Raw genomic sequence first — 24694 nt, 5'->3', positions numbered from 1 at the left:
TGCTAATGGGTGGGGCTGTGTCCCTGCCCAGTTAGTTGTTTGGCCTGAGAAGCCTGCAGGCTGTTGGGTGGGGCCAGGTCTTGGTGCTAACCACCCAAGCAAGATGTCAGCCTCCAGGAGAGTTCAGGCAGATGAACACTCCCTGTTATGTCCACCACCAGCTTTTATTTCCCCAGGGTGAGCCATAGCTGCTTCCCACCTCCCCATGAGACCTTCCTAGACCAGCAGGTAGGTCTGGCCCAGGTTCCTGTGAAGTTACTGCTTTTGCCCTTGGTCCCAGTGCAGGTGAGATTGTATGCGCATCCTTTAAGGATAAAGTCTCTCCGCCCCCAGTCCTGTGGGGCTCCTGCCATTCAGACCCCCCTGGCCTTCAAAGCCACATGCTCTGGAGGCTCCTTGTGCTAGTGATGAACCTTGAGCTGGGGAGCCTGATGTGGGCCTCGAAGCTCTCACTCCTGTGGGAGAACTTGTACCGCATAATTATTCTCCAGTTTGTGAGTTGCACCCCCCCCAACCCGCCCCAGTGTGTGTGGGATTTGACGATATCGTGAGTGTGCCCCTCCTACTGTTTCGTTGTGGTTACGTCTTTATGTCTTTTGATGTAGAAGATGTTTTTTGGTGGGTTCCCCTCTTTTTTATTGATGATTGTTTAGCAATTAGTTGTAATTTTATCGTGTTCATGAGAGGAGGTGAGTTCAGGATCCTTCTTCTCCACCATTTGAATCCAGTAATCCCCTGTTTCTTTTTCTCTTTTGAATTACCAGCTTATAGTGTCTTCCCAGGCTTTTTCTTTTCCTCTTGGACTGGTTGTCTTTTTCTTATTTTCAGGGTGTGAGTTTATATATGTATATATATAAAGGGACTGTTAACCGTGGCCACTTCAGCTGCAGGTGTTCTGTGCTTTACTCCTCTGCCGTCAGTTTTCCTATGGTCACCTTTTCCTTTGTAATTAAAACATTTTTAAAACTGAAGTACAGTCAGTTTACAATGCTGTGTTAGTTTCTGGTGTACAGCATAGTGATTCAGGAGTATAGATACACTCCTATTCAGGTTCTTTTTCATTAGAAGCTATCATAGGGTATTGAGTATAGTTCCCTGTGCCGTACTGTGGGACATTGCTGTTTAGCTGTTTTATATATAATAGTATCTTCAGTCCTTTGTAGTTTTACTTTTGATTCTTGTTTTTTAAGTTCTTCCTTCCATTGGTATACATTTATTTTCCAATGTATTCTTCAATTTATAGTTTTATTTTTGTTTTACAAGCTTTTTACTTCACCTACAATTTTTGAACATTCTGAAGTATCATCAAATAGTATTTTTTGATAGCAGAGATATGAGTAATTATCCCAGTATTACTTATTGAATGGCAGTAATTCTTGCTCTTTAACGACCTCAGAGATGAGTATAAACATCTAGTAAAATGTCTTTGGTTGATGTCAAAATTTGGTGGAACTTTGAAATAGTATAAATGTGTTTTGCGTATATTTTTGTGGGGTGAGAAGAAAACCTGGTGAAGAGAGGGAAAATTTGATTTTGATACATAAGGAAATATTTGAATCTGTGTAGGTTATAGACTGTGAGCAATTCTATGTAGTAAGTTTTGTTGATAATTAAATGTGGTTGTCTCATGAATGTGGCACTTTTACCATAGAATATTTTAGTTACAACATTAAAAAGATGTAGTAAAAGGTATTTTCCCAGTCTCACATAATGTAAAGTCACATATAACATATGAGAACCTAGTTTTGTGTTTTTTTTTGGCAAAAACTACTATTTCTAAAATCAAGGGCTGGTGACTTTATTTAAAGTAGAGGTACTCCCTTTCCATGATTTGTATGGAACATAATATATGCTAAAATTATGTCATAAAAATACGTATATTCTATTTATATATAAATGTTTACTGGGACATTTTAGTACTTTAAGTAAGTTTTCAACTGGGGGCAAAAGGGGGTACCACTGGCATCTAGAGATGGAGGCCAGGGATGCTGTTAAATGTCCTGCAGGGCACAGGCCCCCATGACAGTTATCTGGTCCACAGTGTTGGGACTGAAGCTGAGGAACGTTGCTTTAAATAATAAAAATGGAGTCATCTTTTAAGGGTAGTCTGAATATATAAATTGGTACTCTTATTTTCTGTTTCCTAGGTTAGTCTGTCAGTATTTACCAGCAGGAAAACTTGCCTTTTGTTTACCATACTGAGAAGGATTAATTAGCATTTAAAAAGTTTCTTCTGAAAATGCCAACTTCTCATTTTTATTTGGTGTTTTCTGTTCCAGGGACGATGTTTTAATTTCAGGTTTTCTTTTCAATGTCAGTTACTTCTGTTCCGCTAGAGACTGGAAAAACTACTCCACGTGGGAAGTTGTTCGTTAGAAAACAAAGTGCGGACCAGATTTCAGAAGCAGGCTTTTTAGACAACAGCTCTGTTTGCGCTGAGAAAATTAGACGGTAGTTCATGTCGTCTTGTTAACCTTGAAAGCCGCTCAGTGGTTTCGTTTCTGCCTCCCTCCCGCAGTGTTTGACGACGGGGACGAGAAGACGCTGCGGCGGTCCTCGCTGTGCCTCAAGGGGGAGAGGCACTTCGCCGAGAGCGAGGTAAGGGGCTCGCCCGCAGCGCCCGCCGTCAGCCCGGGTGCGCGGAATCCGGGCAGCAAGGTTTCCTTTCCCAGCCAGAGCCGCTGACTTGTTAATCAGGAAAACTCGTTGATACACCAAACCACCATAGTGTCATCTGTGACACCTGTTTCAGGCCTTGCATTTGAGTGCCAGGCTCAGTATTCTTTTTTGTCTAGAAGTATTTTAGCGTTTGCCCATGAAGAAAGTACTGTGGGGCTGTTTAATGATTATTTTTAGGCAGCTTTTACATAGATTCCGTTAGTTTGTGAAGAACTGTAGAAAAGAGGTGTCTGATATGTGATCCACGCCAGCCCCGCCATCAGTAAAGGCAATGCAGATGCTGTAAGCAGGCCCTACCTGCTACTGCTGCTTGTAGCCTCTCCTCGGAGACGGCTTGCCGACCGCCCTTTCCGCGCTAGTTCCTTCCATTCCTCATAATCCCTTCAGGGTGATTTAGTTTTCTTTATAGCACATACTATTCTTTGCCACCAAAATATGTATATGTGCTTAATTGTTTATTGTCTGCCTTTCTTACCAGAATGTGTCAAAAGAGCAGAGATTTTGTATGTTTTCTTCACCACTTTGTTCCCAGTTCCTAGAACAGTGCCTGGCACAGAGTAGGAACTGAATAAATGTTAGTTGGATGAATAAATGAAGTGCTTCTATTTGCCAGGGACTCTGCTCAGTGCTTTCTACACACCTTACATTTACAGCGTCATGAGGGTCATTGCGATTGTGATGTTCAACTTAGAGATGATGGTATTGATGGTCAGAACTGGTTCTCAAGCCAGCACTTTTTATCATCAAAACCATGCTCTGAAATTGAAAGGTGTCATTAAGTTCCTAAGAATGGAGGGAATTCACAAAGTTTTCTAGATTAGTAACTTGCAACTCAGAACTTTTAAAACGGACATATTGTTACAAATAGTCTTATCTGGTCCAGTCTAAATGTTAATTAATGCACAGTGTGGCCAAACCAGGATTTCTTTTTTCTAGTAACTGTTTAGAACAGTGTTTCTGTGGAGACGTTTTAATACTGCTTTTTAAATTATTAGACTTTATTTTTAATGTTTTTCTTTGTTGTTACTTTCCCTTCTCTTACATGACCGAATTCCCATTTCAAGTTAAGGTATTCTCTCTGTTATGATTCCAGCTTATCTTTTCCGTCTCATATTCTACCATTTACCTGTACCTCGGCCTCGTAAGACTATTTGGTATTTCAAGGTTATGGCTCATGCTCTCCTGGTTTCTGCTGAGCCCTGCTCCTCTCAGGCCACTGAGTGCTTCCTCCTTCAGGGTGTCTTTCAGGAGCTCTCTGAGCAGACTGGCTCTCTTTATCCTGTAATCCTTTTGTACTTCTCTTATTTTTGTTTTATGGTCTTTTTGGTTACTTTTATCATTTTCTCTATAAAATTGTAAGCTGTTTTGGGGAAATAGTCATGTTTCTGTCATCTTGATAGGCTACGCTTTTTCCAGTAGTGTTTTCTGCACAGAAGCCTTCAGTACATTTGGTGAATTGTGAAGGTTTAAATATAGCTAATACGTATAGCTTTGGGGCAAGTACAGTGGACTTGGCTTCTTACACTGGTGAAGTAATAGAACTCTTTCTGAGTTTATGTAATTCTTAGAACTAATTTCATTTCCCTTTGTTAGAACATATGTATAACTATAGTTGGTTAACAAATATGGAGGCCTTGAAGACTTGATTTTTCACATAAGTGAAGGCATGTATACCCTTCTTAACTTTAAGAAGGATCTGTTTCACTGTGCGTGTCTGTACATGTTAAACAATGTTTTACTAGAGGGACATTGGAATACTAGTGTTATTACTCCTTTCCCTGTTGCCATGGGCCAGGTGCTGTGCTAGGTACTGGGGTCACAGGGGTAAGCTAAGTAGACATGGAATTTATCCTTGGGTAACTTACTGTCTTTTGGAGGAGAAAAAGCATTAATCAATCAAAAATATTTTAAAATTCTAAGGGTATTAAGCTCTATGAAGACATGACCAGGAGTGTATTTAACCTACCATCTATGCATTCTTTCCTTTATTTGATAATTTTTATATCTTCAAAAGACAGTTTTAGTTTTTTGGAAGTTTGCACAGAGCATTGTTATTATTATATATAAGTTTGGCCTTTGAAAGAAAAGCCACATTATACTGGCAGTATTTTGGGCCACTAATCCCATTAATAAGCTACATACCTAACCAGAGACTTAAATTCAATATTTTCGTGATAAGAGATCACAATAAGAACTTCATTCAGTTTGAATCCAGCATCAAAATCACTGGTTCTAGCTGTAACCAGCTTAGTGAGGATGGTGCCAACTTCCTGACAGCTGTTAGAGTGTTTTGGTATGTCTACAGAGCATTCACAATCTGAGTGTTTTCCAAAAGCCGTTTTACCAGCTGGTATTCTCTCTTTGCATTTACTCCATGCAGTTGAAAACTCCATAGAGTTTAGATAAAATCCTGCTCCACATCTCCTCAGTGCATTGTAGGTAACAAGGCTGTAGGCGTGTTTCCCCAAGGCCTGCAGAATTTTCTTTGAGCTTTTAACATAGGCAGGAGTCTTTGGTTTTTTCCTTCAGGTAAAAGACAAGACAAATTCTACGCTTCCCCTAGTCTCTTCTGTCACTTGCTTTCCAGGAGGTGGACTGAGGCCAGGGGTAGATTGTTCTGATTCTTTAGTACATACTAGGAAGAGATGATGGTTTATTTGAGAATTCCTGTGTGGGGTTTCTACATAACTCTTCAGAAATCCTGGGTATTTTTCTTTTAACAAGTGAAATGACCAGCTGATGCTTAAAACAGAAGTCACAGTACTTGATAGAATCTCTCCTTTCAAGAGAGCAACTTTAATTTTAGGGGAATAGGGAGGGACATTTAATTCTTTTGTTAACTTGATGGAAAGTGAAGCCAAATTAACTTATTTTGCCTGTTTACCAAATATAGTACTTTGAAATTTTTGCCCTTAAGAAGCATAATTAGGAGTTACTGACAAGTGACTTTTGAAGAGTTTTGTCTGGCGTATTACTGTGTTTGGGCCATTTGCCTCCAAATAGTTTTAAATTTTTAAAAATATTTTAAAATGTCCAACTTACAAACTAAATTCGAAAGATTAGGTATTTTAGCTCTATAAAAGTTATGGTTTTTGTCATTTCAAGAAATCAGTTTTTATTTAATGCTTTATGTCTAGTACCTTTTCCCTATGCTTTATTTTTTGTTGTTGGGTATATATATCTATGTATCTATATATGTGCCTTAAATATATGTATGTATATTTTAAGCAAATATGCAAAATAGGTTATTAATATACTTCCCTCTTTCATGTTTTATTTAATTCATCGTTTCAAAAAATTATCTCAATTTTAAAAACAAAAGTTAATTTTCTTTTAATATTAACATTAGTTTATATTTAGATGTCTGATCTTTACACCGAAGTTGATGGACATCCTTTCATATAACCTTCGTGTTTATAACTTTGAAAAGCCTTTATCCTGAGTAGTTCCTCACCCTTGCTTCCATTCTGACAGTTTCCTGGGATCTTTAGTTCCCCTTATGTTCATAAAAATATCTGTAATAGCAAAGGTGCTCTTGGAGGGATTAAAGGAATAGCAACTATGCAAAGTCTTTAGGATGCAGAAAAAGTAAGAATATTATCAAAATTGATATTCAGAGAGTTAAGTTAGTTGGGATAGCATCTTCAGGTTGATATTAACGTTTTAGATGTATAAGCCTTTTCAGGAAATAATGGCAAGAAAAATCCAAGAAGTCTCCGATACGAGAAACAAAGGCATTCCAAAATCCCTTTCCTTTACTCTGCTTTTAACTTACAACTAATTCCTTCCCTGGAAGTCATTATTTTTGAATGGGGTGAGGGACAAAAGGGTTGACATGAACTGTCAGTTGATAACAAGGAAGAAATGTTTATTTGTTGACTTATTTTCCTGCCAAGCACAATATTGGATGCTTCAGATTAAAAAGGAAGGGAAAATAAAATATGAAATGTAGAAAAACTAATATCTACATTTTCTTTAAAAAGGTTTATTGCAGAAAATGTTTGCAAAGTACTAATCTAGCCTATCTGAAGCCTTTTTTCAAGCAGTTGATGCTCATCCTGATAATTTTCTGTTACTGAGATTTCTGTTTTATGGATTATGATTCCATATATGCAAAGAAAGCCCCAGTCTAGGAGTTAGGTACTTACCTATAAGTTCCTTATCTTTCAGATGTTTCCACTGAGCCGTATTTGTTTTGTTTTGTATTTTAATCATTCTTTGAAGTCTGCCAAGCCTTCAAATAGATAATGAAATTATCTAGAGAGAACAACTAAATTTCTTTTCACTTTTTTTCTTTTCTGGTAATGGGCTCATTTATCTTTGTCCTAATATCTTTGAAACAAGAGTTTTCTATCTTTAGGAAAGTTGTATTTTTGTCTTCCTTGGGGGAAGTTTTTAATCTCAAAATCTGAGCATATTCTTAAACTGATTTGGTTTAAAAAGAAAAAAACAAAGAACTTGCAACGTAATAACTTTTGATGGGTTTATGTTCCTACCCACAGACATTAGACCAGCTCCCACTCACCAACCCTGAACATTTTGGCACTCCAGTCATAGGAAAGAAAACAAATAGAGGAAGAAGATCTAATCATATGTAAGTCCATTTTCATAACTGTTAGTTGAACCTGAATTCATTTCTCCTTCTAGTATTGTTTTAATAGTTATGAATTTTAAATTGTAATTTGCAAAATGCTAACTGAATCTAAGAGTAATTTCAGACTCCTTGGCATGCGTGCTTGAGGTTCTCCGTGCTCAGCCAACCTCAACAGCTGTATTTATCCACCTCCCATTTCTCCTTAAATACATCCTGATGCCATTGTCAAAATGGGATTAGTCAGTATTTCCTGAATGATAACATCCTTTGTTTTCCTGATATCATGCTTTTTAACCATGCTGGTTTTTTTTCTGTCCCTAAATGCCACCCTTCCATGCCAGTGTCTCACTTACTCATGTCTCAGCCAGGAATGCTCTGGCCTTTATGTGAACCATTTTGTGTCTCCCCACTCTTTCCTTGAAAACAGACATGTTTTTCTCTCTTCTGAACCCTCTGAATTCTTTGCATTTATGTACTGTCACAGATAGTATTTCACCTATTATTATCATTGTAGTGTTTGTTTTCTCTTCCTAATAATTTTGATCTTTCTGATAGCAGGGACTGTCTTATTTTTATGTCTTCTTACAGTTGTGACACATATTCTACATATTTAACAAATTACTTTCAGTGAAGTGTGCCAAGACTCCAAAAGGCTTTAAATTAAAAAGGATCATAGGATCAAAGTGTCATGAAATTTCAGGTCATTAGAGATAAAGCAACAATCTTCAAACAGTTCCAGAAAGAAAAATAATTTATTGCAAAGGACTGAAAGGTGGAATGGCATCAGACTTCTCCACAGAAACACTAGGTGCTCGTAGACAGCAGGATGCAGAATGAAGGAGGGGACATTTCTATTAAAAAGGACTTTGTATCATACCCCCCCCAAGGCAGGGGATATGATACAGTGATAACAAACAGAGAAAAACAGCAAAGGCGCAGTTAGTAACTCCTCAAAAACTATATAAGAAAGAATAACCGTGTTAGTAAGATGGAGGGTAGAGAGGTTGCTTAAATATTTAAGTCAAGTCATTACAACAAAATGGGGAGTTAATAGAATAATGTTTAAAAATGCATGAATAAAGAAGTAGCAGTATAAGAATATTACTCAGAGACAAGGTGCTAACTGTCAGAGACACAGCCGGAAGAGTTAACAGCAGATGTCTCCGTGGAGCAGGAGAAAATTGGGAAGGATGGGCAGGAGACTAGTTTCTAATCTGTTCTGTTGAAGGTTATTTTAAAAACAATTTTGAGTATTTTACTCGGATAAAATTTTTTAAAATTTAATGTGCCTAAGCCAAATATTGTCAGAGTAGCTGTTAGGAATACTGAGTTGAATTACTGAAACCTTTATTGTAAGTGAATGCTTCCATTCACAATATGCAATCAGGCATTAAATGTAGCAGTGGCTGAGCTTTGGAGATGGAAATTGGGTAAGCCTGTCTCTCGTGGTGTTTAGTTCAGCCTTACAGCAAACTCATGAAGGTGGGTGTTATTTTTTAATCCCTATTAAAAATTGGGGAAATTGGCCTTGGAATAACTAATCCAAGGAACAGAGGAGGGAAAGGACTAGGTCTTGAACTCACCGTGTTCTGTAGGCCTTTTCTCATTCAGTTGATTGATTTTTTGTTGTTGTTGTTTAGATAAAAGAGTACAACAGTTACTTGTCAGGATAGTTTTAACAGAATATAATGATTCATTTGAGGGAGGAAATTAAAAGACTAATCTTTGCATTGAAAAAAAATTTAATATTACTTACTTTCCCACAAGTGACTTGGACCATACATTGTTTTTCTCCCTTAACTCTCTCAATCTTTTAGAAAATGTTTTTCTCAGTTACTAGCTGAATAATTTATTTTGTGATGTAGCTTGCCAGTGTCTTGATTATTTTTAGGATACTCCATTTGTAACTATTATTTACTCTTCATCATATTACATTTAAAAATCGAGCATTCTTAAAAAAAAATTGAGTGTTGTAGCCAGAAAGAAAAATAAATGAAAAATGCACAATGGCATTATTAGTATGAAAGAGTCCTGTTGTGATTGTTAAATGTTACTGTTATCTAATATTGTTTTTCAGAGGGCTGTTGTATTGTCATAAAATATTCCCTGTACCACTTATAAGTTAAATCTTTTGATATCTCTTTGAAAATTAATGACTTCAACTGTGAATTAAAATTTTGTCCACCATTGACATTAGCACCTTCCCCATGGCTTTATAGTCAATTCTTAACTATGATTGATGTTGTCAGTACAGTGAGGTGGGGTGTATTTAATGTAAAATTATCTCATTAGCCAAGATTTCCCACTTCTCAAGCCCTTGAGAGTAGTGGTGTGGCGTAGTTAAGAGTGTGAACTGTGGAGGAAGATGGCGTGGGTTTGAATCTTGCCTCTCCCATTTCTTTGCTGTGTGACTTTGGACTTTTCATGCCTCAGTCTCATATGTAAAATTAAGATAATAGTATTACCTGTCTCTTGGAGTTGTTGCATAGATTAAATGAGTTTATATATTTAAAGGGTTTATGTAGTAATCACTCTGTAAGTACTGGGTATCATCATCATGTATTGAATGAAAAAACTTCCATGAAATACCAGTGTGTAACATGATTTCATTTATATATAAGAATGTGTTTGTATGTGAGTGTAAATTCTGCTTACTGGTGTGTATGTCTGACAGGCAGGACTGTTTCTGGCTATGTTATATGAATTTTAAAAACAATATTCTTTTGTTTATATTATATGTGTATTGCAGGGAAAAGTTTTTATATCAATATTTTTAAAAATTTGAAAACATTACATATAATATTTAGACATATTTTCCCTTTCTATAAATATCATCCAGAAGTAAAAAGATAAATTAAAAATCAGGTAGTTTATAGAATAGCACATAGATTGATCTACAAAAATGACCAAAAATTATGATCAGTTAAAATGCCTGTTATGTCTCTTAGCTGAGGATGTATCTTCTTGAATATGAGACTAACACATGCAGTTGTCACTGAGAAAGTTGATCTTTGCTTTCTAAAGACTCTAGCAAACATTCTAAGTTGGTGATTCTCCTGTTGAGAATCTCTGTGTATGAAGGTTTGCTGTTGGAATCATGCTGTACGTGTGCAGAGTATGAAGGCAGACGAGAGGTGGAGAATTAGCATTGTAGGGCATTCAGGCACTCATCTGTAGTCTGGCTCGCTCTTCCTTCACCTCACCGCTGGGTCATTCTCGCTGCCTGGAGACATTGTCACATTCTTGCTTAGTGCTTAAGCCTTGGTGTGTAAAGCACCACAGTTTGCAATGCCTGTCTCCTTAATTGCATTTCCTCAACGTTCCTTCTCCCCTATCTTGAGAGTGATTTTCTGCAACAGTCTGGAACCTGGATCTTAAGGTCATTTATCTGACCTCGTTTCCTCTTCCATTACTCAGCTCAAAAAGGTCTTCATTATGGTTCTCTGATTGCCACGTAAAATTTGTACAAAAATAAATTAGGTTATCTCTTCCCGAAATTCTCTGGACTCCATTGTTGAAATGGCATATCACTACCTTTGTTTTCTTTTGACAACTGTTAATCCACGTATCAGTCAGTTTGCCTCCAGCTATTCCAAAGTTGATTGTTTTTGACACTGTCCCTTGTTTTACTTATATTCTGCTTTTAATTAATTAATCCTAATAGATTCAAATACTTTCATTTTTAAAGATTACCATCCTCTTGGTTACTTTTTTTAAATCAAGTTATTGATCCTTTTGATCAACGTGTAGCGTGATTGAATTTTGCCTTTATAACTGTTTGATTCTGCCTAAAGAACAGAACGAATGCCTCAGAGTAGAGAAATACTTGTGTCTCCCTCCCTCCCCGCCAAAAGCTTTTGGCAGTAACCTGGCGCTGCTAAAGTAGGAGAGCCGTCTCCTTGCTGTTACTCCTCCTTCAGACACAGGCGGAAGCGCGATGAGGCTCGCAGTGACTTCTCTTAGGGATTATTTGTGAGCACGGCTTCTGCCTGGTGATAGAGCTAAGGCTGACTCAATAAACTAGTGATGTGTACCTGGTATTTACAGGTCTGCAGATCTTTAAAACTCTTTTTTATTGAGTTATAAGTCACATATAAAATTATCCCTTTAAGGTATACAGTATTCAGTGTTTTTAGTATATTCACAAAATTTTGCTACCAGCACCACTGTCTAATTCTAGTTCTTTTTATTATTAGCTGCTTTATTTTGATGTGAGAATTTGGTTCTAGTTTCCTTCTTAATAGATGTTGGGAAGAAATCCAAACCCATTTATCGGTAAGCTTACACCCATTCATATGTTCTGTATGTTTTAAGCTCTAAGAAGCTACATGTTGACAACCATTCTGATATTAATACAGATTTTCAATTTACTGTACAAAATTTGAAGCTGAGTTGTTTGAAAGCATAAGGAACATTGAAGTCAGAAGTGTGTGTCAGAGATTGAGCCTCGAAGTTCCCAGCTCAGGTGGCTGGCTTCACCTCATCATTTGGTATTCTGTAGGACATGTCTGAAGTTCTTATTTGATTTACAGTTAATTGACAGTTAATAGTGGTGTGTGATCAGCTTTAGGTGATGAGCTGTCAGTTTGCTGTGGTGAACATTCCCACGTGAACTGGCCTTGTTGCCGGTGTCACCGTCAGATGGCATTTCAGAGCCAGGGCTTCACTTGGCTGTGGCTCTGTAACCACGTACCTCGATACCAAAGAAGCAGTGTCAGAGGGGAGTAAAAACCAAGTGGGTTCTCTGCTTGTTCTGCCTTTGCTCCCTTAAAATATGCTTGATGCTCATTTATTTTAGTGTATCAGTTTTTTGAGAACTTGTCTCATGTAAACAGTTTCATGGCTAAACTCTTCTAAAAGGAAAAGTCAAAAGAGCCTTGTATGGTTACTGCTTGTATACATTATACTGATTGTATACATTTTGTGATTTCAGGAGAAATAAAAATCAGAAGTACCATAGTAGAAAGAAAGAAATCTATTCAGTTCATTTATTTAGTCCACAAATCCTTACTGAGCATCTGCGCTGTGCCAGGCACTGTCCAGGGACTTGGGATGCGTTAGTGAACAAAACAGATGTTGTAAAATCTCTGCTGTTGGAGCTTACGTTCCCTCTTGAGGGGAGGTGGGCAATAAAGAAAAAGCATAAGAAATAAGTAAATTTTATAGTATGATAGATTTCTGAGTGCTATGGAAATAACAAGAGTAAGGTGGGGGAGGCTGTAAATTTGAATAAGCTGGTCGGGGTGAGTGCATTGAGGTGACGTCTGAACAGAGACTTAGAGCAGGTGAAGGAGCTCCCACATGTTTGGAGATAAAGATGCTTATCCCAGGCTGTTCTTCTGCAAAGAGGAGTCACGAAATGAGGTAGTGGCTGGTGGAGAAAGTGAGGTCAGGGGATGTTTTGCTTTTTCAGGTGGGGCAATAACAGCACGTTGTTAGAAGTGAGGCTGCTGGTGGGGCTCATTCTGGCAGAGACAGAAGAACTGACCCATGAGAAGGAAACAGCGCTGCGGGAGCAAAGGCCCACTTGGGGGTGGGGAGGGCTTCGGAGTGGCGCCGGGGCAGCTTTATGCAGCCAGTCAGGCTTCTCTCCCCACCTCCCCATATATATGATTTTCTCATGTCTGAAGGCTTCACAGTTGTTAAGTCTTATGAAAGAAATTAGAAGCTTTATGCTGTCACAGATAACTTTGTTAGCCATACAAAGCCCAGTCCTCTCTTTCTGCGTTTTACAGAGTTGATTGATGAATGTTGTCTCTGACATTGCGACTTTCTGTCTTGTTAATGATAATGACATCAAGGGTGTCCATAAAACTCTCGCTGAATGAGTCTTCTCTGACTCCTTTGAAAAAGCAGGAAGGATGGTTTTGAGGTTGGTTGTGTTCTACAGTCATTAGAAAGTGGAGAGATAAAAGTCCTTGTCCTTGAAGCTCTGCCAATCAAGTAGAAATCAGATTTGTGGAGTCTGTAATTGCTACCCTGAGCTCTGTGCCTGTTTGTAAGTGTTCATGCTCTGCTAAAACGAAGGTACATTGGTTTTTCCTACTACCATTGGCTACTTTCTAAGTAGGGGTTAAACTGCCTTAAGTGTCATTTGAAGTACAGTAGTTCTACTCAGTGGCAGACTTTAAAGCTTTGGTTTTGTTTTTACCAGGAGACAAGTTTTAAGTTAATTGAGTGACCATTGAAATCAAATGGTGTTCCTCCATCACTCTAAAATGTTCAATAATATTATAGTAGTTTTTGCTTCCTTTATGTTTATGTTGGACTATATAAATATACATTGGAATATATAAATACAATAGATGACAATATAATGTCATCCCTTGAGAAAGGCATCAAAGACAGATTTAAAATACTATATTGAGTCTGTTCCAATCAACCAAATACATGTTTAAAGTTTTAAAATAATCTGTCAATTTACATTTTTTTGTCAGTAAACTTAGTCATGGCTATCTATCCCAAAAATGTTTTCATCTCTTTAGATAATCAATACTAGTCATTATTCTGTTTTATTTTATAAAAAGTACATACATTGCAGTCTGTTTATTCAACATGTCTTGGTATCTTTACTTATTCTGGGCATTTTGTACAATCAGTTGTTAGCACTGATTTGATTGTGGGCCTTCTTGGAACCAGATTCAGAATTTTTGTTGTGTGTTTTTTTTTCCTTTTTAGTTTTCTGTACTTTCCTCTCTAATCCATCAGATGGATGGTTTTGGTTAGTTCCTTTTTCTTCTGGCAGTTAACATCTTTCTGATTAACTACGTCCAGCAGACAGTGTGACTGAAAAGAATTTTTAACATAATACAAAAGAACCATATTGAGCATCTTGTGAATACATAGTTTGTGTATATATGATATTAAAGACAGCACTGGTGACTCTTACCAGGTGGCCTCCCCTCCCTACCCTGACCTCCAGTTATTAAGGACCTGCCTTCCCCCTTTTAAATTTAGCTTTGTACCAGGAGTGTAAAATTAACCATCTCCAGAATTCCTTTAACCTGAGAGGAGGGTCTGGTATATTTTAGTGCAGTCCTGGGATGTTTAATACAGGGCCTTCAGCTTTTTGAGAATTTGGGGATCAGAGTAATTCTGTTCTGATCTTCCTCTCAGTTGTTTAAAATAACACTCAGTAAACCTGAAAGATTTTTAGGAAACTGGTATGCTGTCCTCTAATGATAACCTTTTAAAAAAATTATTCTTTAAAAATTTAGAAAACTACTTAAAAATTTGAATTAGCTGTTCTGTACATTTAAGGAAATGGGCAAGATTTACAGGATACCTATATTTATCAACTTGTTATGCTTATTCTTTGTGAAGATGAATAGAAATATCTTATTATTTTTTTTTCTTTCCCTAGACCAGAGGAAGAGTCTTCTTCATCCTCCAGTGATGAAGACGAGGATGATAGGAAACAGATTGATGAGCTACTAGGAAAAGTTGTATGCGTAGATTATGTTAGTTTGGATAAAAAGAAAGCACTGTGGTTTCCTGCATTGGTGAGTAATTCCAGTATGAGAGAGTTTAATTTTCAACTATTTAAGTTCATGAAGGAAACAGTTTATCTTCTTATTAGTATTTTTCATAGGTACAAAATGAGGAAATGATTGTAGCATCATTTAGTTTACACAGCTTACTTTAAAAATTGAGTGCAAAGAGCTCTTGAAGTCTACCAAAAAAGGCAAAATCATGATAATTTTAGAGGATAGGTGTGTTTACATTGCTCTCTCTGTTTTGGGAAGAGAGAAAAAAATTCCTAATGCAAAGTTTTTAAACTTCTAAATCTACCATGCGAATGGCTGCACAAGAGGAGCAGAATCTTGTTTTCTCCTGTTGTCTACAGATGGTGTCTGTTTGTCATCCTTCTTAGTGGACGTTTTGTATTCTTTGTCCTGAGTGCTTAGTTAAGTGCTTTCCACAAATTAAGTGCCCAGTAAATGTCAGCTCATAAAATTATAATTAAAACTAATGAGAGCAATTGTTTCTTTTAATAAGTGTAAATACTTTGATACCTTCCTGCCTCTGCCTGTATCCATGTATCCATCCGACATTTGTTGGGTGCCTCTTATGTGCAAGGACTGTGCTAGATCTTTATAAGGATTACGAGGTGTGTCTTCTTTATCCTCGTTTGGAGATGAGGAGAGTGAGTGTTACGAGGGTTGAGTGCCTCGTCAAGCTTTGGGTTAATGGTAAGCTGAAAACTTCAGTGTCGGTGTATGTGATCATTTCTTTTTTCCTAAAGCACTAAGATTCTTTGTAAGAATTTCTTTTGAAAATATGTTTTAAAAGAGCTTTGTGTGTCTTTTTCTAAAACAATAGGAACATTTAAATTTTCACAGTCAGTATTTTCAGTATTAACATTCTCTCATCATAATTTCTAGTTTTCTTGAGGATGAGAAAAATATTTAAAGCTTTACAATACTGAAAGATCCATAACCTGCTTAGTCAACCACGTTTCATTATTATTTTAAAAATCTTAGCATTATTTATGTGTATTATCCTCCCCACCAAATTGAGATCTTTTGGGTAGTGATGAATAATTTTTGCCAACTGGAGTGAAATTGTGTTCTAAATCGAACAGTCTTGACATAATCACATAAACAATGTTTGTGTTTCTATTTTTGAAATTAGCATTTATAAATTGAGTAAAATTTGACAAGTGTTTGGTAACATTTTCATGTTAGAGAATAATTGCCTGCTCCTAGGAACTGTGAAGAGCCGCTGTGCTTGGAGCATTTCTGCTGGCCAGGTGCTGTGCTGGCTCGTTCACATAAGAACTTAGTCTCATTTAATACTAATTGGGGCTGAAAAGTAAGTGGTGTTTACCCCCGTTTTAAGGTGGGGAATCTAGCTTCCCTGACTCACAAAGCCTCCTTTTCAGTTTCCTTCACTGTTTCTCTCCGACCACGCTTTAAATGTTGTTATTCAGGGTTCAGAATCTATTGCTCTGTATTCTCTTCAGGGTAATCCTGTCCCCTTTACAGCACTGGTTGCAGAGATAGTACACTGAAATGTCTTAGGGACAAGAAAATGACAGACAAGGGTGAACGGAGGTGAAACGTAGACTGTAGTCCGGTGGCCCCGCTTGCTCACCCACCGCCCTCGGTGCTGGCCAGAGCTGCCTGCCGCTGGCGTGGTTTTCACAGCCCTGGGTGAGCCCATGAGTAAGAAGAAATGGGCAGATTTGGCTCACAGGCTTAGACCCAAATTTTAGACCCATGATACTAGACTCCTTACTTCCAAGTTTATGTCTTAGAGTTCAGGCCTCTGTGCTGAGCTCCAGACCTGGGCGTCTCTCTGTTCAGTACTGTGGGGAGGAACAGTGACTGTCTTGGCCTCTGTGCTCTCCAAAGGGGTTAATGTTTGTAGAGTGACTTAATAAATCAATGAATGAACAAATACTAAGTATTTACTTTAGGACTTTCCTGAAATGACAGGAAAGGTTTCCTAGCACTAATACGTGTCTCTCATCAGTGAATTATTTCAGAATGCCATCAACATGTAAGCAGTGCTTAATGCAGTGTAATTATGGAAGTTGTGAACCTTTTAAAGACTGAATTAGAACTTACCTGTTTGTAGCTGTTCTCACACCTGTGGGGGCGGTCACATGCCTGTATCACCGTCATGTCATTTTTCAGAACTGATGAGACTGTCTGAAGACAGACCTGTTGTACTTATTCATCCCATTTTTATTTAAAAATGGTAACAACACTGTTGTTCTTGGTATACATAGTGAGCTATCTTGGGATTAAAATAATAAAAATTCATAGGTGTCTTGCATTAGTATTACTTTTGGAAAGGCATGCTTTATCCTTACTTTAAAAGCTGGGGTGACTTCAAATAAAACAAATCTTTTATTTTGTTAATAGTAAATCTAATACAGACTCCAGGAAGGTGCCCACTTTAAAGTGCTTACTTTTTGAGTGGATGATATTAGGAAGAAATTGTAGTGTGTGTTCAAGTATACATTAGCATGTAAATAGCAGGTAAATGTCATTTCTGTCTTTTAAGTTAGAGACTGCTCTGGTTAAGCTTCTGATACCTAACCCCATTCTGGGCCCTGCCATTCTCTTAGTCGTGACGCAGACCTTTTATTAAGACCCTCTTTCCCACCCTGGATCCCTGTCATTCCAGCTTCTCCTCTGCCTCGGATGAGGGCCACAGCCTCAGTCTAGTCATGGCCACGGTCGTGAACTATGTGGGTAATCCAGGGAGCTGGAAGGGTAGAGGATATAAATTTAAAATTACTTGTGTGTGCCCACATATTTGTACAACTCTTTACCCTCAAACTAAAATTAGTTTTCAGATTTTAAGCTGAAACTTTTAAAAAAGGATTTAAAAAGTTAATACTTATGTAACTATCTATAAATGTGCTTTTAGTTATAATAGTTTCACGTTTTTTTAAAAGGTGGTTTGTCCTGATTGTAGTGATGAAATTGCTGTGAAAAAAGACAATATTCTTGTTCGCTCTTTCAAAGATGGCAAATTGTAAGTATAACTCATTTGGTATGAAAAATATGCTGTTTTTCCAATTGATGGTAAATTATAAATTAGTTATTTGCAGTGACCTATGCTTTTCCTTTTCATCATCCAGAACGTTTCAAAGTATGATCGTTTTTCGTATTATCTTTAGGTTGAGTAGGCTTATGTCTTTTCTTACTCATTTTGGTCTTTTGTAAACCAAACTGTCAGTGCTGTCTAATTTTTCAATATTTGCCTGTTAATAGCTGACGATTTGTAGAGGAAAATTCATTGTATCTACCACATGTAATACTTGGTTGATATATTAATTGTTTTTAAAAATCTCAGTAGGAATTCTAATAATTTTAATTACGTCTTAATGGTTGTAGTGATAATCTGTTGTGTAACATTCAACTTCTGCAGTAGTCTGAGGATTAAAATGAGTTACTATAAATGTATGTTAAGTATTAATGTAATTTTTTATGTAGAACTTTTTCAGAACTGAGTTATGAATTTCTATGGGTTTTTTTTTTCCTTTAAGAATTGTGTGACTGGAAAAGACAAGTATTTTATATTTTGCCCAATTGGGTGACTATACCTGAAAAGGATCATCATGGTTTAAGATTACTGTTTTGGGTTTTCAAGTTCTGAAAAGTTGTTTTTTTAAAACAATCTATGCAACTCATTTTCACAAAATGGAAAAGTTTGAACTCTGAAATATAAAGCTCCACAATGAACTATTATAAATCAAATTATATAATGTCTGAGATTTGCTTCAGAAGAAACCAGTCGGGGTGGGAGGAGATAGGTAGTGGTGTAAATGGAGTTAATGACTGTTACAGTTGTACTAGTCTATCTACTTTTGTATATATTTGAAAATTTTTAGTAAAAGATTTTTTTAAGAAGCAGGCTGAAAAATGTATTTGGAAGAGTTTTGAGGCTTTTGTGGATCGACTGATACAAACCAAATGCAGAAAAGCTGAATGATAACTAATTAGTGTAAAATAGGAAATATATGTGACTTATGACAGACCCTGAAATTACATGTTAGAACTTTGCTGGTAAATCTAGGATTCAATTTTTTAAAAATTGTTAAAAGAACATTTTATGTTATAAAATAGTCCATTTTCTTCTAATCTTAAATCTAGTAATATTTTGTGATTATTCCAAGATGATATCAAATTCTTGCTATTTGACTTACTCTTTTATTGGATTGATAACATTCTGGTATCCAGACATTTTCATTTATTATTTTTAGTATTTCAGAATTTTTAATACTGCATTTAGCCAAGGACGCTTTGATATTTGAGAATACCTTATTGTTTATAAAGCCTCTCTTAAGGTGAGGTCCATCTGTAAATGATTACATATTTTAACATTCTGCTTAGCATTTTGTTTGGGACTTACAACCCTGTTTGTAATCACTTTCATTGTAAATGTCAGTGTTCTCATTTTTTCACTCTCTTTCTGTGGTGAGTAATTTGTCTCTCAGTTAATCTCTATTGTATTTTTGTTGTTTTTTTCCTTTGAAATTAAAAAACAATGTAGTACTTCCGTCCCAAGAAAGGATGTCCATGAAATTACTAGTGATACTGCACCAAAGCCTGATGCTGTATTAAAACAAGGTAAGGGGCCTCCGGGAACAGATTATAGTTAATTTTAAAACTGATGAAGTATTTTTTGAAGATTAAATATTCTTTTGCTCTTAAAATTTTTTTCCTAAGTTAAGTCTTTAAAGTTACATTGGGAGGGGAGGGTACAGCTCAGTGTTAGAGACATGCTTAGCCTGCACAAGGTCCTGGGTTCGATCCCCAGTCTCTCTATTGAAAAAAAAAAAAAAACTTAAAGTTAACGTTTGGTTCTGTGTGACTTATACTTTTGTAAACTCGTGTCTTTTGTTATAGGTTTTCTTTTCTTTCTTTTTTAGCTTATATTTGGGTAATAATCTAAAAGTGGGAAAGAATTATATTATCAGTTATTACTGTAGTCTGGCTTTTGCCTAGTAAATAAAATATTAGTTCCTGAGGATGGCAGAAACAGGAATCAAAGTAATTTTGACTTGGCATTTGTCATAATATAATAGTTATATTTTATTGTAGAATATGCTGTAATTGCATTTCTTCCTTAATTTTTGGCATTGTAAATAGCTGTGGTTTTTTCTTTGCCCATTTTCATCGAATCAAATAATGTGCTCTGCAGACTGGTTAAAGATCATCAAGGATTTATGGTTTAGAATTTATTTCCATGTGTTGTAGAGGGAGAATAGCTGTGTCTAGATAATTTTAATTTAATCTAATTGTTATAATTTGAATTCAGGTTTAACTAGGAATGTAGAGGATATATTTATAGTATATTTTCACATATTGTATGTTTAGTACATTGGCTCTGTGCCTGGTATATAATACTGTTTAATAATCATTTTGGGGGTGTGCTAAAACAATGAAAGATTTACCTATCTCAAAGTATTTTTTTTACTAGGCATTCTTGATTTTTGTTTAAAAGAAGAAAACTTCCCTTTTCTCTTGTTTTTGTTTGACCCTGTCACCTTCAAATGGTAGCAGTTTTGCCATCTATAAAATAGGTGTCAAGTAACTAAGACTGTTAGGATCGAACGAGTTGCTACACGGAAAAGCAGTTAGCACGGTGCCTGCACACAGCAGACACTTCATACGTGTCGGTGGTGGTAGCGCAGTAGTTTTTATTTCTTTATCTTGTTAATATTTTTAGAGAAATTAGTTGTCTCAATTTCTCCAGGTAATGTAGTTTATGGCCTCTTTCCAGCCTTTGACCAGGCTCTTGAATTTCACAAAAGTAGAACCATTCCTGCAAACTGGAAGACTGAACTGAAGGAAGATAGTTCCAGCAGTGAGGCGGAGGAGGAGGAGGAGGAGGAAGACGATGAGAAAGAAAAGGAGGACAACAGCAGTGAAGAGGAGGTGAGTGCAGCCCTTCCTGCCTTTAAGGGTGAGAGCAGTTGGGTTTCCTTTGTGAGTTAGGACTTGGCATGAAGTCATTAATCACTTAAATATCTTTAGTATTAGAAGTATTTCATAATACTGTTACACTTGTGGTATTCATCATAATCAAGTAGTTTGCTTACCTTAAAACAACTACACTCTTGTAAAACTAAAAATATTAAGTATAGTTATCCCAGTAACCTCGAAAATGTCAGTCTTCAGTTTGGAATGAATATAAATGTCAAATCAATGTGCTCTATACCTAAAACTAATATAATACTGTATGTCATCTATACTTTAATTAAAAAAGTAAAAAGAAAAAAATGTTTCTTAATCTTGCTGTGCCTTTGGTTTATCAGATAATTAAGAAAACACCCATCTAATCTAGCAGAACTCTACTTTCATATGCTTTTTACCATCATGTAGACAGTTGTCACCTCATAAAATATGTACGTCTGCATATTTTATTAAAATACCTAATAAAGTAGAAGACATATCTTCCATCTAGTATTAAAAATGTCAGCAAAAAAAAATGAATGTCTCTTTGATTCAGAAAATCTTGGATGATTTTATCTAATACAAATGGGTAGATAGCTCCAATTAGGTCATAAATAAGACATCTGAGTTTATATGGATCAGGGAGCTAAATTTAGATTTTACTGTAGCTGGTACTTTAGGTCTACCAATGCCAAGTACCGAGAACAGATGTCCGTGATACTAGCAGTTACTCTGCACCACTGTGTTCTTGAACGGTTTGTTGAACGACTGCATAAAAGTTATTGAGTGAATGGTGCAGATAATGATGGCTACTATACTTGACCATGAAGTGAACTGTATTCAATGTTTTTAGGAAACTAAGGTAAGTTAATGTCAATATGTAATGTTTTAGATAAGTTATGAAATTCTGCCATTTAACAATGGTAAACAGCTATTAACGATACAGGGTTGTGTTAGAGTTTGTTTTGTAATACAGTGATCTACAATGTCAGTGTGTAGTGTGAAAGTTTCCTGGCTTTAGTCTTTCCCCCACTGCTTTCCGTTCAAAATGCTAAAATAAGCGATCATTCTCTAGCTTAAAACTTCTTCACTGGGTTCTTATCATCGTGGAAGTCAAGCTTTACTTTTAGAACCTCCCTTTACAGTCCAACCCCTGCCCTTTTTTTATCACTTCTCTCAGTACACCCTCCTACTTTGAACTTGGTGTTGTAGCTGTATCAAATTACACACCTTGCTTCTGCTCACCTTTGCACGTACAGTGCCCCTGCCTGCTGTGCCCTTCCCTTCCCCCCAGTCAGCCTGACCCGCTCCTGTTCAGTGTTTAAAACCTTGCTTACAGCCCCTCTGTAAAGTGGAACTCTCCATCAACCATCACCTTCCTCACCTCAGGAAAGTTAATCACTCCATTTGCTAGTCTGAACTACTACTGTTCCTTGTACAGATTTTTACCACACACACGCACGTACGCACGCACATACATACGCACACACATATATTTATTTTCTGTTTGTTTTCTATACTAATCTGTAAGTCCCTCGAGGGTAGGGGCTCTGCCTTACTGGTGCTCAGTGTCTGCCATGGTGTGCAATGTGGAACAGATGAGCAGTGCATATTAGTTACCACACTTTTGTTGCTTAGATTTATGTTTCACAAATGCTTCTGTAAAAGCAAATCTGGTTTCCAGTTTAAACATTTTTTTAAGTTAGGTACAAATTTTGCTTAGAAATTTTTGCAACAGGAGTAAGTTTGGCAATTTATGAAAGTCAAGTATTGTGCCACGGGGATACTGGAGTAACGTCTAGGAAACAGGTTTCCTTAGACTCTCATCTGGCTGCTTTACCAAAACCCAGCCTCTGTGACCGTGTTTAAGTTGAGAAATACAGATTTATTATCTGCAAATGAATAATTTTCATTTGTTCTTCTCTGCCCAGCTAGCAAGCATAATAGTTTATCAGCATGAGTTTTTGTTGTTTTTAACTTGCCTTCCTTTTCTTGCTAGCTTTTAAAAGAAAGAGGCAAGTCTCACTAAAACAGTGGCTTTAGGCACATGATTTTTATAATTAAAATATATTTAGACTATTAGCTAAGAAGTATGCTCCTAACTTTTACCATTAGAAGCACATCTGTTTCAGCCAGAGTAGCTGCAGCCGGGTGCACACTGGGTTCAGGTTCTCTGCAGTTGCTCCTGCTCTTGTACTGTAATGGCCGGCGCCACGGCTGCATCCTCTTCTGCCTGCCTCAGCACCTGGCGTAGTGCCTGCACTGCCTGGTGCTCGTTAAGTGTTTGCTGAATGGATGGTCGTCACTGAACTGATGAGTTCCTCAGTCTCACCTGCTACCCTGCTCCTTGCAGGTTGCTCCAGGACCAGCTCCCTACTGCCACAGCCCCTGGTCACAGCAGCAAGAAGCTGGTCCCTCCCTTGTAATTGCTTAATCAGGGAACTATTTTATTACTTGAAGATTTCCCTAAGTCTGAATCTTCAGGTATTGCAGATCAAGTTTGTTCCCCACTTTACTGATTTTATAAGCTTGAAGTACTGTACAGTGGGGCTGTTTATAATGAAGGACACTTGTAGTCACAGCTAATGGCACCCACTCTTGTATCATTCCTTGGGGAGCAATAATAGAGCCAGTATTGATATTAAATCCGCACCCATATACGTGAGAATAGGTATTCTTGAGCCTGTGACCCTGGTTTGAAGACTAGGTCTCTGATGTGGCAAAAAGTTCATGAACCACCTTGCTGGTCTCATTTCTTATATGAGCATTTATTTGCATTTGAGGTTGTCACTGTTGAGATGCCTTTTAGGACATATTTCTCTGTAAAGCATAAGATGTCTAGACTTTCTGGTTTTGAACAACTTAGTATTAAGAAATAACTTCTATTTGGTAAAAAGCCTTTGAACTATTCTGGTGAGTACTAGTGTTTGCTGTTGGCAGGAAATCGACTTGTGTTACTAAAATGCTTAACTGAGGAAAATAATATTTTATTCTTCTGTGACTAAAATTAGGAAGAAATAGAACCATTTCCAGAGGAAAGGGAGAACTTTCTTCAGCAGCTGTACAAATTTATGGAAGACAGAGGTGAGTTTTTTATTTATCATTAATGCTGTCATTTATCATAATTTATACTTTAAAAATAAGAATTCTATTTATTAAGTTTCTCACTGGTAGTGATGGCTGCCTTTTTGATTGCCAGCATCACCAACACCCTAGCATAGTGTCTGTCACCTACTAAGTGGGATGTGGAATTTGACAGTGTTTTGATGGATATGATGGCCATGGACCCATAAATGCCTGTTTTCTATCCTATCCCCCACTCATCCACGGGAACCCAAAGAACTCTTACACTAGAAAACGGAGGCAGAGTGGGAATCACAGCACCATTTTATCTGCGTCTACATAGATGTCTGTGGAAAAGCCGCCACTTCAAAGTCACAGTTTGCTGTACCCAGGCTCTGTGTGTGTGTGTGTGTGTGAGTGTGTGAGAGTGAGGGAGACCACTCTCTAAGAGGGGCCATAATTCTTCTCATGACCCAGCCGTGCAGAGCTATGAACAGGATTGAACCTTCCGTGACGGACAGAAGCTTCTCGGTCTTCTCTTGCTTCATAAATGGTAGTGGCTACTGCAGCGTAGGCGTCTTTTTATTCTCCAGTGAAAAATGTCTTTGAACCCTGTATTACTTCTCTGTATGAATGGAGGCTTGGCCTAGGAAAGTAGGCTTTTTCTTAGGGTGTTTTTTTTTTTTTGTATAACATAAATGAAAAGTGATGAAAGTGAATAAAAGCTAATACCAGAAAAGAGTGACAAATAAGATTATGCCAGTCATACATTGTTTTGGAAAGGGCCTAGGCTGTGTGTCTCTATGCTGCTATTTCTTCCACGACTTTCTAATGGTTTGAGGGTTATGGTGCCCTTCTGGATTTCCACATGTTAAAGTGAAGCAAAGCCCTAGGTCCGTGTGTAGAGCAGTACGGTGGTGAAATCAAGGAACCGTGACAG

General features: G+C 37.2%; 1 protein-coding gene across 6 annotated transcripts in view; it reads left to right on the top strand.

Annotated features, from left to right (window-relative positions):
* ARID4B (AT-rich interaction domain 4B) overlaps positions 1-24694 on the top strand; it is a 127509-nt gene that overhangs the window by 62639 nt on the left and 40176 nt on the right. For all 6 annotated transcript variants that reach the window (XM_072970990.1, XM_072970989.1, XM_072970992.1 and 3 more), the window contains exons 6-12: positions 2519-2598; positions 7182-7273; positions 14637-14775; positions 17685-17764; positions 19286-19362; positions 20519-20673; positions 23703-23775. In XM_072970990.1, the coding sequence (XP_072827091.1) occupies positions 2519-2598; positions 7182-7273; positions 14637-14775; positions 17685-17764; positions 19286-19362; positions 20519-20673; positions 23703-23775 (696 nt within the window). The remainder of the gene's footprint in view (positions 1-2518; positions 2599-7181; positions 7274-14636; positions 14776-17684; positions 17765-19285; positions 19363-20518; positions 20674-23702; positions 23776-24694) is intronic.

This window comes from Vicugna pacos, chromosome 11 (assembly GCF_048564905.1).
Source record: "Vicugna pacos chromosome 11, VicPac4, whole genome shotgun sequence".
Classification (NCBI taxonomy): domain Eukaryota; kingdom Metazoa; phylum Chordata; class Mammalia; order Artiodactyla; family Camelidae; genus Vicugna; species Vicugna pacos.
Note: the sequence above shows the minus strand (reverse complement) of the source record. Positions and strands in the feature narration are given on the sequence as shown.